The 14,198-nt window shown below is 60.0% G+C and overlaps 1 protein-coding gene across 4 annotated transcripts in view; it reads left to right on the top strand.

Annotated features, from left to right (window-relative positions):
• Positions 1–414: 414 nt before the first annotated feature.
• Positions 415–14,198, top strand: part of KIAA0930 (KIAA0930 ortholog) — a 38,450-nt gene continuing 24,666 nt past the window's right edge. For 3 of the 4 annotated variants that reach the window (XR_006959677.1, XR_006959676.1, XM_047064858.1), the window contains exon 1: positions 415–511. Coding sequence is in view for 1 of the 4 variants with exons in the window: in XM_047064858.1 (XP_046920814.1) it covers positions 448–511 (64 nt within the window). In the remaining 3 variants the exon portion in view is untranslated. Of the gene's footprint in view, positions 512–10,255; positions 10,510–14,198 lie in introns of those variants that run through there. The other variant, XR_006959678.1, reaches the window with a different exon arrangement.

The raw sequence follows: 14,198 nt of genomic DNA, 5'->3' as shown, positions 1-14,198 counted from the left end.
GGCGGGGCCCGGCGGGCCGGGGGCGGGGCGGAGTCGGGGGCGGGGCGGGGCGGGGCCGGGCCGGGCGGGGCGGGCGGTGGCCCGGAGGCGCGCGGGCGGCCGCGGCGGCGCGGATCTGCGCTCGTTTCCCCGGACTCGGCAGGCGGGCGGCGGCGACGGCGACGGCGGCGGCGACGCGCACAAAGGCGGATTGTGGCTTCACTGGTGCTCGCGGCAGGCGGCGCCGGGGCGGGGGCGGCGGGGCGCGCCGGGGGCCCCGGCGGGCGCGGCGCGGGCGATGAGCCGGGGCCCGGCATGGCCTCTGCGCGGCCGCCGGGCCGGGCCTGCGCCTCGGCTCCCGCGGCCGCGGGGCTCCGGGCCGGGCCGCCCGCCCTCGCCGCCGCCGCCGCCGCCACCTCCCCCGAGCCTGCGGGCGGCGCCGAGGCCGAGGAGCGCTCGCTGCAGCGCATGCTGCGCGCCATAGCGGAGGAGCGCGGCCGTCTCAGCCTGCGCCGGGAGGTCTGCGGCCTCGGTGAGTGGGGTGGGCCGGGGCCGCCAGCGCCGCGGGTGTGCGCGCCTCGGTCTGTGCGTGCGACCCTGTCTCTGAGCCTGTCTCGGTCTCTCTGTGTCTCCGTCTCTGCGCCTCCGTCCGTCTCTGCGTGCGTCTCGGACTCTGGGTCTTTCGGTCTCCGCGTCTCTCTCCGCCTCTGCGTGCGTCTCTGTCTCTGGGTGTCTCCGTCTCTGCGCCTGTCTCCGTCTCTCTGTTAACGTCTCTGCGTGTGTCTCTATGCGTGTGTCTGTCTCTGTGTCTCTGGCTCTGCCTGTCGTGGCCTCCTCCATGCGCCCCCCAGGTCTCCACGTATGGGTTTTTCCTGTGTCCCTGTGTGTTGGTCTCTGATTTTGGTCCCAACAGCGGCTCTGCACACTCACGTCTCTGTGTCTCTTCCTCTTTCCCGGGTCACTCGGCGTCTCCCTCTGTCTGTCCCTTCGAGTGTGTCTGTCCATCCTTCTCCTTCCTCTCCGGGGTTGTGACAGGTCCCTTCCTTCTCTGGGAAGCCCTCCCCCGGGCTTCGGTGCCGCTGCAGGGAGTGTGGGCGTGGGATCTGGGGAGACCCTTGGCCCATGACCAGGCGGGGGCGGAACAGGCCCCCAGTGGGCTCTGGGCCGACCTCCCTGCCAGCGTGTCCGGGCCACCGTCCCCCGCTTCCTGAAGCCTTTGTCTTCCCGCACCTCTCCACACTGCCATTTCTTCCTCTCCCATTAGCTCCAACTGGGGACCTGTTGGGCCTTGGCCCCCCCCCCCCCCCCAACCCACCTACTCAGCGGAGGGAGCAGGGACTGCCGCCTCTCTGGGTGTGATCCTGCTTAGCTGAGGCCCTGAGTCCTACCTCTGCTGGTGGGGTGGGGTGGGGGGCACCTGGTATTGTTTGGAAACGCCTGGGGCTGAAGGTGTGGGTGGGGTCTCCCGGAGTGGCTGGGTATGAGGTAATCACTACTGTTGGATCCTGCCCGACCCGAGCCGAGGAGCCCCCTTCCTTGTAGTGTGTGGTTGTCATTTTTTTTCCATGAAAAGACCCCTCCCTTCTTCGTGCCGGCATGATTTCATACCACATTGTCAGCCAACACCCCCCCTCCCCACCCCAGTCTGAGCTGGGAGTTTCAGAGGGGGTGACAGCGTTGTGAAGGAGGGGATGCCAGCCTTGGAAATTCTACCCTTGCCCCCTTCCTTCACCACTGGGGAGTCCCAAAGTGCCAACATATCCCCTCTAAGGTCACACAGCAGCAGGGACATGGCATCCCTAGGGGTCCGGGCCCCTCAGCAGGCCACACCCTGAGTCTAGAGAGGAGAGGAAATGAATCCGAATCCTCGTTTTTTTTTGTAGTTACCTTAGCAGAAGACTACGTGTCCCCTCAGGAAGCAGGTCCCAGCCCAGCCTGCCCCAGGAATGACCTTTCCTGGAGAGAGGGTGGGGTGCCTTGGAAGTAGGGACAGGCCAGGAAATGGGTTTCTCAGGTTTCTTTTCTGATAAGGCGTCAAGACTCAGTGTTGAGCAGACATTGAGGGATCCTCATGAGTTCATTCTAGCGTTCACTGAGCACCTACTGTGTGCCAGGCTGCGTGCCAGGCCCACCTGCCACCTGGCCCAGGATGTCTGGGATGGGAGGGGTCTGATGGACCATCTGCTCCAAGCCCCTCCGCCCAGTTTGCTCCCAAGCTCCAGGCAGCCCCTCCCCACCTCTCTGAGCACCTTCTCTCCTCTGCCAGGCCCCGCCCCCAGGAGCCCAGGGGGCCATTCCCTGAGGCCGATCCTAATGAATTCTAGCACCTGACATTTCCGGAGCTGCTCACCCTGTGCCAGGGCCTTTATGCGCTCTGTCAGTTCCATTCTGACTTGGCCTGATAGGAGTGTCATCTCAGTTTCACAGATGAGCAGGAGGTTCTGGGAGGGGGGAGGCTTGCCCAGGGAAAGCCAGTGAGGAGGTGGCAGAGCTGGGGTTGACCTGTGGCCAGTCTGACAGCAGAGCCTGCTGTGTCCCTCCACTGCTCCCCAGATGTCCCTGGCCGGGCCTCGCCGTGCCTGTCGCCCTGCATCTGGGGGAGGAGAAATGCCCCGTAGTTCCCGTGTCTCCTCTCCGGGCACGCGGTCCCCACTCCCACACCCTTCCCCCCTCCCCTCCTCCCTCCTGCCTTACCCACCCCCCAACCCCCGTCCTGAACTCCTGAACTCCTGAACTCTGTCCCTGTGGCGCTCTGATGCTCTGTGCTTTTATGCCTGCTCTCTTCTCCTCCCGGAAGGCCGCCCCTACTCCCCTGCTCCACGCACACCTACAGGGGTCTCTCCAGGCCTCAGCTCCAATGCCACCGCCCTAGTGGCCCCACCTCCCCTTCCTGTGCCACTGCCTAGGCTCTTTGTGCCCGATGCATGTCTTCTGGATCATCAGGGTGATTGTGGCGCTGTAACAGTCTGTGTGACCGTGTCCCCGGTTAGCAAGCGAGCCCCTTGAGGCCACTGCCCAGTCTGTGACTCCTCAGTGCCCAGCGCAGGGCACGTGCAGAGCAGGTACCCAGTAAACATTTAGCAGCACCAGGGAGAGGCTTTCTGGACGAGTAAATAAGGGTATGGGTGTATAGAGAGTAGGCTCTTAGCCTCTTAGAAGGGTGCACTTTGTCCCTCTTTCATTTTTCACGAGAGAAATGCTGTGTTCAGAGAGGGCCAAGCTGAATAGTGACCTAATGCCAGAGTAGAGTCAGGACCCAGTGGGTGGCCTGCCCACCCAGAACGCCGCCCCCAAAGAACCTTCGCGTGTCCAGCAGATCGCCCGGCCCTTTCTTCTCCACTTCACAGCTGTGACAACCTGTTACGTTCCTGCATTTTAAACCTCCCAGATTGTTGCCGTGGTTGTTCAATTAAAGCTGAGGCTCTTGAGAACCATGCCATGTTCTCTGAGGTTGTTTTGAAGGTGTGAGGGAGCCTCTGGTGGAGACGCTTGACCCTAGACACACTGTTGTCATTTCTGAGTCACAGCGTCTGTCTAAGATGGGAGAAAGCGACTGCTTCTCCCCCCCTCCCCCCGCCCCGGGGATTGTCACTTGGCTGTGATGACGAAAGGCACCTCGCGGATCCAAACCTGTCTTTTGAATCTTCTCTTCGGCCGCGTCTGCAGCGGAGACGTGCTTCGCGGGTCAGGCAGGGGGATCGGGCCTGGTCCTGCCTGCTCGTGCCTGGTGGGAGGGCACCGCTGAGTAGGGGAGAGAAGCCGGGTGCTCAGGTGACTCAGCCGGAGGAGAGACCCTGCTGGAAGCAGCCAGGGCTGGGGCTCCTCCGAGCAGGATTGTAGGGTTTTATCCACAGGAAGCTGTTGGGATTCCAGGCAGCTCCAGGGATTCGGATTCTCGGGCTGCATCTGTTGTGTGATGCAGACATCTGGACCAGAAGCAGATCTAGCCTGACGCCTCCTCCCGGGGCTTGGGCTCTCTCCCGGGCCCTGGACGTCAGCTGAAGCGTCCCGTACCGGGAAGGCTCCCTCTCAACAGAGGCAGCACCCCGCTGACGTTCAATGGGGCCGCGTGGACTTGACCTGGCCCCGGGGTCTGGTGTGCACCGTGGACAGGCGCTGGGAGGAGAGGGGCCTACATCGTGCTGAATGTCTTTGGGCTCTGCCTGGGCCGAACACCTTTCAGAGCGGCTCTGCCTGGACCGATGTCCCCTTTTAGGTGGCCTAGGGCATTCTCTCTCTGGCCGGGAGTGCTGGGGGGGGGGGGGCGGGGAGAGGAGTGTTCCGTGTTCACTGTTTCCTTTTATTCTTGAAATTGTCCTATAAGGTGGGTATCGGTACGCTCTTCTCTTTGTCCTGAGGACCAGATGCAAGTTTCGAGGTGAAGTAACGTGTCCCTGGGTCCGTGGCTCGTAAGTGGCAGGATGTGTCTGAGCCTTAGCTCTCAGCGGCGTTGGGACCCACCCATACCTGTGTGCGCAGGTGGATTGAGGAAGGGCCCAGGTGGAGGCATGAGAGGTTCCCTCAGGGGCCACAGAGGAGGGAGCCACCACGGCTGCTCAGGGGGATTGTGCAGTGTGGGGCCTTTGAGAGGGGCCACGGCAGGGCAGGACTTGCCTGGGCGGAGGGGGGGAGGCTGGCCCGGCTGGAAGGAGAGTGGAGGCTGCAGCAGTGGTCTGGGCCCTCGGCCCGGCCTCGGGGGGTTTTGTGGCCATTGACTTGGGCTGCCTGCCCTGTGCCCGTCGCACGGCAGCTGCAGTCATGCCCATGGGGGTAGAGTCTGTTGGCACCCCATTTTGCAGGTGAGAAAAGCAAGCTTCAGGAAGCCAGGCGACTCACCCAAAGTCACGTCGCTGGGAGGTGGCAGAAGTGGGATTTGTGGCGTTCCAGCTGCGGCCCGTCAGATGCCGGTAGCCATCCTGCAGGGGGTTCGTGGAATGAGCCAGAAGGAATGAAGTGGGGAAACTGCCTTCCAGGGAGCCTGCCAGCCTGGCCCTTTCTCATTTTGCTAGGTGCGGCGTAGCTGGGCATCGGGGGGGGGGAGGGGGTTAGCGGGAGGTGTGCCTGGAAGGGAAGACCGGGGCGCGGCTGAGCCTCTGTGAAGTGGCGACCCAGAGTCTGTGGCGTCACGGGAATTGCAGGAGAAGTGACAGCTTCACGGGCAGCGTGAGGAGCAAACGAGACAGGGCAGGTCCAGACCCTACACGGAGTCGGACCCCAGCCTTGCTTTTGCTGTTGCTGTTGCTGTTACAGAAGATACAGAGCACCCGGGCCGGTGCCCGTGCATGGAATTAGGGTTGTGCTTGTGCGGTCCCTGAGGACAGTTCCCCGGGGTTCCCTGGGGCCCCAAGCCCTCCAGCCTAACCGAGGCAGGCTGGGCCGGGTCTGGGCCCGTGCTGTGGGGAGGAAGTGTAACTGTTGGCGTGGTGAGCGGTGCCTCTTTCAGTTCCCGGGCCTATTTTTAAGGCCTGTGGGTTCCGGCCTCTGTCCGTTTCTGGGGCTGGAGGAGGCCGCCCTGTGGTCTCTCCTGAGGCAGGGACTCTGTGTCCTTTCAGGGAAACCTGAGGACTTTGGACCTCACACTTCAGAGACCAGGCAAGGGGCACCTGAGGGCTCAGTCGGTGGAGCGTCCGATTTTGGCTCAGGTCATGATCTCGCGGTTCATGAGTTCGAGCCCCACATCGGGCTCGCTGCTGTCAGCACAGAGCCCACTTTGGATCCTCTGTTTCCCCCCCGCCCCTCCCCCACCTGTGCGCGTGCACTCTCTCTCTTTCAAAAATAAATACACATTAAAAATAAATAAATAAATGAGGAGACCAAGGGTCACATCTGCAGGGCTGTCTCTGCAAGGCAAGAGTGTGAGAGGTTGTGTGGCCTGCCCAGGGTGGGTGCCGTGGCCCCTCATGGCCATATTTGCCTCCTTCCCTGAGCCTGGAAGCCTCGGGAATACCCGCTGAGCCGTGAGGCCACTCAGGAGACTCCGCACACAGGATACTTGTTAAAAAAACAGCATCAGACGCCCAAAACCAAAAATTTTTTTTCCATCGAAAAAGTGTTCCACGCACATTACAGAAACTGGAAAATTTAAGAGGATGGGAAAAAAAAATCACAGTTCCAATCGTGCAGAGACGACCGTTAACTTTGCAAAGGCTTGCTTTCCAATCCTTCTAAAGCCTTCTTAAGGAATACTCGACATTCCAGACACAAAGTTTCCTAGTCACGCTTTCTTACTCAAAACTCCTGAAGCATCTTCCGTGTTGTTCAAACGAAACACCGTCGCAACGACCGCAGGGTCATTGGGTGGCTGTGCCCTCGTTTCCCGGATTGGTCTTACCTCGTGGGAAACTTAGCTTGGATCCAGGTTTTCAGCCGGCCTCCTGGTTTGGGCTCAGGCAGCAGAACGTCCTGTGGGTCACAGCCCGGCCTGGGGAAGCCGGATGGACAGGAAGGATCCGGAAGTCCACCGGCCCGACCCTGTGTCTGCACAGACAGCGGGGTGAGGCTCAGAGAGGACCCCGCCACAGGTGGACCACAAGGGGCAGGGTGCCTGATCTGACCCACCTGTAGCCCCCCGCACAGGTGAGAGAGAGAGCTGATTAGCGACAGGGCAGAGGCAGAGGCTCCCTTATCTTCCGTTTGCAGTGACAGGGCCAGGACGTGTGAGGGGGAGAAGCTCAAGTGCACCCCTTTCAGGGCCCCCGTCGGCTACAGACGGGGGCTGGGATGTTGCTTTTGGACCTACAGGTAAGGGGTTGGAGCGGCTGGAGTTGAGCCCGCAGCGGTGGGGGCCAAGGTCGGGGGCCACCCAGCTTGGAAGGAGCCTTTGCCCAGCCCAGGCTGGGCGGCAGGAGCATCAGCTCAGTTAGAGAGGGACCCCCTCCTTTTAAAAAGGGAGTCCTGGGGCGCCCGAGTGGCTCAGTCGGTTAAGCGTCTGACCCTTGCTTTCGGCTCAGGTCATGATCTCACGGTTCTTGAGTTCGAGCCCCAAGTAGGGCTCTGCGTTGCCGGTGTGGAGCCTGCTTGGGATTCTCTCTCTCAGAATAAGTAAAGAAACTTTGAAAAAAAAAAATAAGTAGAAGGGAGTCCCGTGTCTGACATGACATGAGACAAACATCCGGCCAGCTTGAGTTTTTAAAAGAATATAGGGGCGCCTGGGTGGCTCAGTCGGTTGAGCGTCCGACTTCGGTTCAGGTCACGGTCTCACGGTTCGCGGGTTCGAGCCCCGCGTCGGGCTCTGTGCTGACAGCTCGGAGCCTGGAGCCTGCTTCGGATTCTGTGTCTCCCTCTCTCTCTGCCCCTCCCCCACTCATGCTCTGTCTCTCTCTGTCTCTCTGTCTCTCTCTCAAGAATGAATAAACATTTAAACAAATTAAAAAAAAAATATATATATACATATATATTTCCCTCCCTTGAACGACCAGCAAATACTTGAAAAATGTCTGTTGGCAAAGCAGAGAAGAGGGGGCTTAGTTTTCAGGTTTTTGTCTTGTTGGTGGAGTTGTTGTTCCTGTTTATCTTTCAGGTAAAACTCCTTTGCTTTTGGATGTGCTTTGAAAAATCTTGAAAAACGCCTTTTAGACTTGGGTTTCTTAAGACAGTGCGGAGGCAGGATCCTCTCCCTCCCTCGCGGAGGAGGGAAACGCTCCCTCTGCCTGGGTCTGGCCTCACCCTGTCTGCTGGAGATCTGCGCCTCTCTGTGGCCCTTGGTGGTGGGGGGGGTGGCTCTCCGGCCACTTCCTGACCCCTTGACAGGATCAGTGCCCCTGCCACTCCGCCAGTCCCACCAGTCCCGTGCCGCTGCTCTCCCTGCTCTGTGTGTGGCCTCCCCTCCCTCGCCCCCGCCCTGCCAGGCCTCCCTTCCCTCCTGGGTTGTCAGTGCTGTGGCAGCTGAAGGTGGGCTGACCAGCCCAGGGAGGGGGTGGTGGAGGTGGTGTGGGTGATGGGTGGATGGATAGGTATCCAAGGGGTGCTGGGGAGGGGTGTCCCTTGAGTGGGCCTTCCTCACGGAACTGTCTGCCTGGCAGAGACCAAAAGTGGGGAAGAGGGCAGAGAAGATTCAGAATTTAATTTTTCCGAAGTGCTGTGCTGCTTTGGGGAAACCACTGCGGCTCTCTGTTCTCCTGGCAGGGTAGGACCGATTTTGTTGTGCCTCCACCTAGGGCAGAGGTCAGCCTCCAGACCCAGAGTGTCGGAGAGTGTCACGGAGGCTGCCTGTGACAGGCGACAGAGCCCGGGGTCGAATCCAGACTGTGGGCAAGGCCCTTCTCCCCTCTGGCTCTCAGTTTCCTCTTGCATCAAATGAGGGAAGGAAGGTTGACCTGGAGCAGCGTTCTCAGCCCGCAGCGCCCGGACGTGTGTTCACCAGGCCGCAACGCCACTGCCTGAAACCGAGCAGGGCCACTGACACCGCCTCAGGGAGCTCGGTGCCACTGGGGTGCCGTGGCTCAGGACGGCAGGAATGAGATGGGAAGAGGCAGAAATGGGAAGCGTCACGGATCCCACCCCCCAACAAGGCGGAAACGAGGACCCTGTCCTTCTGCCACCCGGGGCCCCGGCCTCGCCCTCAGGCTGCAGCCTTCATGACCAGCAGGTCCCCAGCTGCGTTTGCGGGGCCTCCCTGGGTGATGCCAACACGGTGCCACCTGCCCGATTCCAGATTCCTCCCGACCCCAGGAGGAGGGGAGCGGCCCCCACGCGGCGGGGCTCCGCGCAGCTGCAGGGCGCAGGGGTGCGGGCCTGTCTGCGCAGAGGCGCTGCGCCCGGGAGCCCGCCGGGGAGGCCACGAAGCCCGCTTGCTCCCGCAGAGGGTGGCCCCGCACAACCCTGTGGCGAGGGGTGTTCACCCCATTGGCAGGTGAAAACGGCGAGGCCCAGAGAGGTCGCGGAGCAGCGAGGGCGGGACTCGAGGCTGTGGCCTGTGCGCTCTCGCGCTCGGACGCGCCGTCTCCCCAAGGGGAGGCGTTTGGCACCCACTCACCCAGTGGCCTCGCCCGGTCTGGTGTGTGAGCAGGAGCCGGGCCGCCTGGTTTCCACAGTGAGGGGAAGGGGATCGCGACACGGAGACGGATGTGGGACTGGCCCCTCCTGAGCACGCGGCTGTGCGGCTGAGGGCCGTGACCCAGACCCGGGGGGGGGGGGAGCAGGCCCCCCCGGGGGGCTGGGGAGGGTGCGTTGGGCGCGTCCGTGCGCTAGGGGACGTTGGCATCGGTGCGCAGAATGGATGCCATCATGTGGCCTTGAGTCCCTCTCGCCAGGCTGTGTGTTCGCAGGGATACAGTGCTTGGAGCGGGCGGGCTGTGGACGCCTTGCAGGGCCGACCTAGGCCTCTGGGGCTCTGTGACCTGCCCCCACCCAGGTAGCCTGTGGAGGTGGGGCCCTGGGCCGTGGCCAGGGCCACGAGCAAGTGGTCTCCTGCCCAGGCAGCGGGGTGGGGCGCAGGTGGGCGCGAGGGTGGCCGGTCACAGCTCCGGTCTGGGATGGGGCACCTTGTGCGTGTGTCTGGGAGCCTCGGTGACCCTGCAGAGCCGCAGCTTGTCTCATAGGCTCTGTTTTAATGTGTCAGAGCGAAGCAGTGAGTCAGGAGTTCGAACAAGGCCACAGCAATGACGAGCTCACAGGAGATAGAGCTTTGAATGTGCGGCTACTCTTGGGCCATAAGTGCTCCGGCAGGATTGAGGTATCTGGGAGCAGTTTGTGGGGAGTGAGGTGTGGCGTTGAGTGACAGTGGCCGCGGGGCATTTGCAGGCGCTGCCGTTCTGGAGAGTCCGGAGGATCGCTTTTGGGAACCTCGGGCCAAGGACCCCTCGGGCGGACGCCCTGCCCCGTGAGAGCGACCTGGCGGTCAGGGTCAGGGTTTATTTTTCACTATGCCCGGGGCCTCATGCAGAGCCCGCTCTCGGAGCCGGTGCTGATCCGCCCTGGCATGGATTCCAGTCCCAAGGCCCAAGGCCCATTATGGCCCTTCTGGGTAACCTGGGTCAGGTGCCTCTGTTTCCCGCACCGCGAAGCGGGTCATTCGGGAGATCCCGGATGTGACGGAGGGTTGTAAACGCGCTTCGAGGATTTCACGGCGCCGTGCATGTGTGAGAAGGGGTCGGGAGTAAAGCGCTTGCTGGTGGAGGCTCTGGGCGAGCGTCAACGCTTCCTTCCGTGGTGTCTGTCCTCTGAGCCAGCCGGAAGCCGGAGGTCGGTCATCGTGACGTATTTATTTGTTCAGCCTTCGCTGGTGCCTGCTGGGGCCCCACCCTGTGCTGGGTACTGGGTCATCCTGCCAGCAAGGTGTCTCGTCCTGGAGGGGAGGGACACCCAGGCAGGTGTGTGGAGCCGGCGTGCCGAGGCCGTGGCCTAGAGCTAGGAGCGCGGCTCGGAAGGCAGCCCCGGGCAGGAGTCTGGTCCTGCCGCCTACTTGGAACTTGACGTCAGACGGGTGACTCGAGCTGCGAGCTTCACGGTCCTCATCAGCTGAATGGAAGCAGTGACTTTTCCTCACAGGGTGTCTGAGCTGGAGTGTGCATCGGAGGCGGAAGGGATCAGGTGCTCGGGTGCAGGTGGCCTGGGGCGGTGGGGGGAGGTGACAGCTGCGGTGTCAGCACAGACAGGCTTGAGACCAGCACGGCCGGGGGCAGAGACCCTACGGTGGGGGGACTGGCGGGCTGAGGCTACGTTGGAGTTTGGCCAGGGAGGAAGGGCGGGGGACCACACTGCAGACTTTGGGGGGGCTGTCTGGAGGGCCTGGCTCATATGGTGAGGAGGACGGGGAACCGGGCAGGGGTGTGGGGCCCCACCCGATCTGGCCACCTTGCATCACCGAAACCCCATGCTTCCCTGAGGACTGGCCAGGCCCGTGGGATCCCTCACGTGGGGACCCGTCTGACCAGTGCTTCCCCTTCCAAGGGCCTCGTCACCACAGCCGGGCGCCCCCGCAGCTCCTTTGTTTGTCTTCTGTGCCCCGAGGCAGGGTCTTCAGCCCTCTAGGAGCACTGAGAGGCACGAGTTGGTGAAAGGCCTATTGAGGGGCCACAGAGGCCTATTCATCCCGCCCCGGCTGCAGGGGTGTGGGGGTGGCCAGGGGCCAAGGTCTCCCTGGGACTCTCCCCAAAGAGGCTAGTTGACCTCCCATCTTTGGGAGGGGGCCAGGCGGAGCAGAGGCGTGCTCTCAGGAGGCCCCTCCCCACAGCAGACAGACTCCGCCCCACTCCCTCCCCGCCCAACCCTTCAGGGCTCCCCTGGCCCCTGCCAGCGTGGAGGCCCCATTCAGTGGGATCCTCTCCAGCTCTGGCTCCCACTGGGCGTCTTTACCCCTGGGCCCCTTCCCCAGCCGGCCTCACCGGGCATCGCCCACAGGGGGGCCTTGAATGTTCTTCCCCTGCCCTCGCCCACTTAACCTGTAGGTTTGAGCCCTCACATGAAATCTCTCCTCGGGGGAGCCTCCCTAGTGCTCCTGACCCTTACCGAGGCGGTATTACCACTTGTGTGTGTGTGTGTGTGTGTGTGTATATGTGCGCGCGCGCGTGGGTGAGTTGTGGATAAATCCTCCCTCCCCTGATGCTCCGGGGGGCAGGGGCCGCCCCACACCCCGCACTGAGCATCCAGCCCCTACGAGTGGCACCCCATGCCTTTTGGCTCCAGATTAAACAAGGTGTGGATGGGAGTGACCTTGGACAACCGTGTCTTCACTGGTAAATAAAACCTGCTTCACACAGTGTTAACGTCGGCAATACAAGTATTCAGCACAGTGCCCGGCACTCGGTGAACCCTCGGTGTTATTTCAGTTCAGAAGTGTTTATAAATATACGACAGAGTATGTGACAACCAGGAAGAGTCATTCCAGCACTCTGAACACGAACCACCGTGGGCCTTTGGTTTCCTTCCTTCAGTCTGTCTTAGGCTTATTCATTTGCTTATTTGTGAGGGGGGGAGGGGAAGAGGGAGAGGGAGAGGGAGAGAGAGAATCCCAAGCAGGCTCTGCGCTCTCAGCTCAGAGCCCGAAGTGGGACTCGATCTCACAAACCATGAGGTCCTGGCCTGAGCCGAAACCCAGAGTCAGACATCTAACCGAATGAGCCACCCAGGCGCCCCTTCTGTGACTTTGAGAACAGAACACGCTCAGGGCACTGAACTCGAAGGGTATGAGGAGAGTCATCGTGAAGAAGGCCCTTTTCTCTGTAGCCCGTCTTGGGACGCCGTGGTGGCACCAGCGAGGGCGTGAATAACGCTTGCTCACCCGCCAGCGTCCTGGGGAGGGCTTCCCGTGTATCCGCTCATTAAAACCCCCAGCAACCCCGAGAGGTGGTTTCCATTCTTACTGTGGTTTTACAGGTGGAAAACAGGGGCCTGGGGTCTGCCAGGCACCGGCCAGAACCGCTGGAGCCCGGCGCCCGCCCTCCTGTGCCTCGGAGCGCCAGCGTTCGGTCGCCGCCGGCTGTCCCGTTAGCAGGGGGGACCCCTCGGGCTGCTTTGCTGCTCACTTTATCCTAGAGACCTTTCCTCACTGGCACAGGTAGAGCTCTTTCCCTTCTCGTGGAAGAGCCGCGTCGCAGCCCACTCTGTAAACGATCTCTGGCCTCTGTCGTGACTTCCCTGTTGAGGGGACCATTCCAGTATTTCGCAAAGGGCTACAATTAGTTACATTATTTGGGGCAAACCCTCGGGAGGAGAATTGCTGGGTGGAAGGTATGAGCATTTGTGGTTTTTGTCCCCCGCCGTGTCCGCGGAGATCGTTACCCGTTCCCCTTCTGCTGCCGGACGCGAAGTCCTGTTCCTCGGCATCGCCTTCACCCGGGGGTGTTGTCAGGTGTTTAGATTTTTGTAGATCGGAGAGGCGAAAAGTAGACGTTTGTGGTTTTCATGTGACATTCCTGTAATTGTGTAAGTGGAGCCTGTTTTCACGTTTGAATCTCCCCCTCGCCGTTTGGATCTGCCTTTGCTTTGCATCCTGTTTCATTTTGTGTGCATTAGGTGAAACTTGTTATTTATTAGGGAAAATCAACCTCAGTTAAGCGGTCCAGTAATTTCGGGGCGCCTGGTGGCTCAGTCGGTCAAGCGTCTCATTTCAGCTCAGGTCATGATCTCCCAGGTCGTGAGTTCGAGCCCCACATTGGACTCTGTGCTGACAGAGCGGAGCCTGCTTTGGATTCTGTGTCTCCCTCTCTTTCTGCCCCCCCCCCCGCCCCCAACGCTCACTCTCTCAAAAATAAATAAACATTAAAAAATTAAAAAAAAAGAGTTCCAGTAATTTTTCTGGTGTGTGTTTTCTTTTGTTTATGATGCATGTGGTGCTTTTTTGTCCCCCCATAGAAATATTTTATTTTTATGTAGTTTGATTAATCTTTTCTTTGAAATCTTATGCGGTCTATTTAGAGAGGCTTTTTCATCTCTGAGAATAAAAAAAATGCTCTCACAGTTAATTTATTGATTTTTTTTTACGATTTTACTTTTAACATTAAAAGCTTTGATCTTCTGGAGTTTATTTTGGTTGAGCACAGACCCAGCCTCGTTCTTTTTCCTTAGCCTGCCAGTTGCCCCAAGACCAGTTGCTGAAGAGTCCGTCTCCAGCCTGCTGGTTTGAAACGCCATGTTTACATAAACTAAATTCCGGTGTGTTTTTTCCGTGTTTGCTTTCTGTGTTCTTCCCTTGATCTGTCTGCTAAGTGCTATCACCGTGTTGCTTTCACTAACCAGTTCGTTCATGTCACTTGCTTATTCAGTTAGCCAATATTTATTGCTTCCCGTAGGCTGAGCACTCTTCTAGGGACTAAGCATGCAGCCGCGAACAGTATGATCACAGGGGAAAAATATTCATACCTTCACGGAGCTTACGTTCTCGTGGGGCATCTCTGTCCTCCTAGGGGCAGGTGTTGGCAAAGCGTGGGCCAGTTCTGGCCTGATGCCTGTTTTTGTGTAAATAAACTTGTGTTCGAACATAGCCATGCCCATTTCTTCACATGTCGCTCTGGGTGATTTTATAGTTGAGACAGGACCATATGGTCTGCAGAAGCTAAAGTATTTTCTGTCTGGACCTTTTCAGGGAAAGTGTGTTGACTCCTGTCCTAAGGAGAGGCTGAGAGCAAAGTAAATACATAGGTAGAATATGGATGATGTGCTACAGTGCCAGGTTCAGGAAGCTGGAGAGGAGATGTCGGGGTGGGGTTTGCAGGTTTTAGTCGGGTCAAGGGTTTGGAAAGGCTTCCCCGAGAAGGTAGGTGTTTGAGTGAGGTGTTGGA

The sequence above is a fragment of the Lynx rufus genome, unplaced genomic scaffold (genome assembly GCF_022079265.1).
Source record: "Lynx rufus isolate CCGP_SWC_20201006 ecotype Redwood Valley unplaced genomic scaffold, mLynRuf1.p SCAF_7, whole genome shotgun sequence".
In the NCBI taxonomy this organism is placed as follows: Eukaryota; Metazoa; Chordata; class Mammalia; order Carnivora; family Felidae; genus Lynx; species Lynx rufus.
This window is presented reverse-complemented; position numbering and strand designations above follow the sequence as displayed.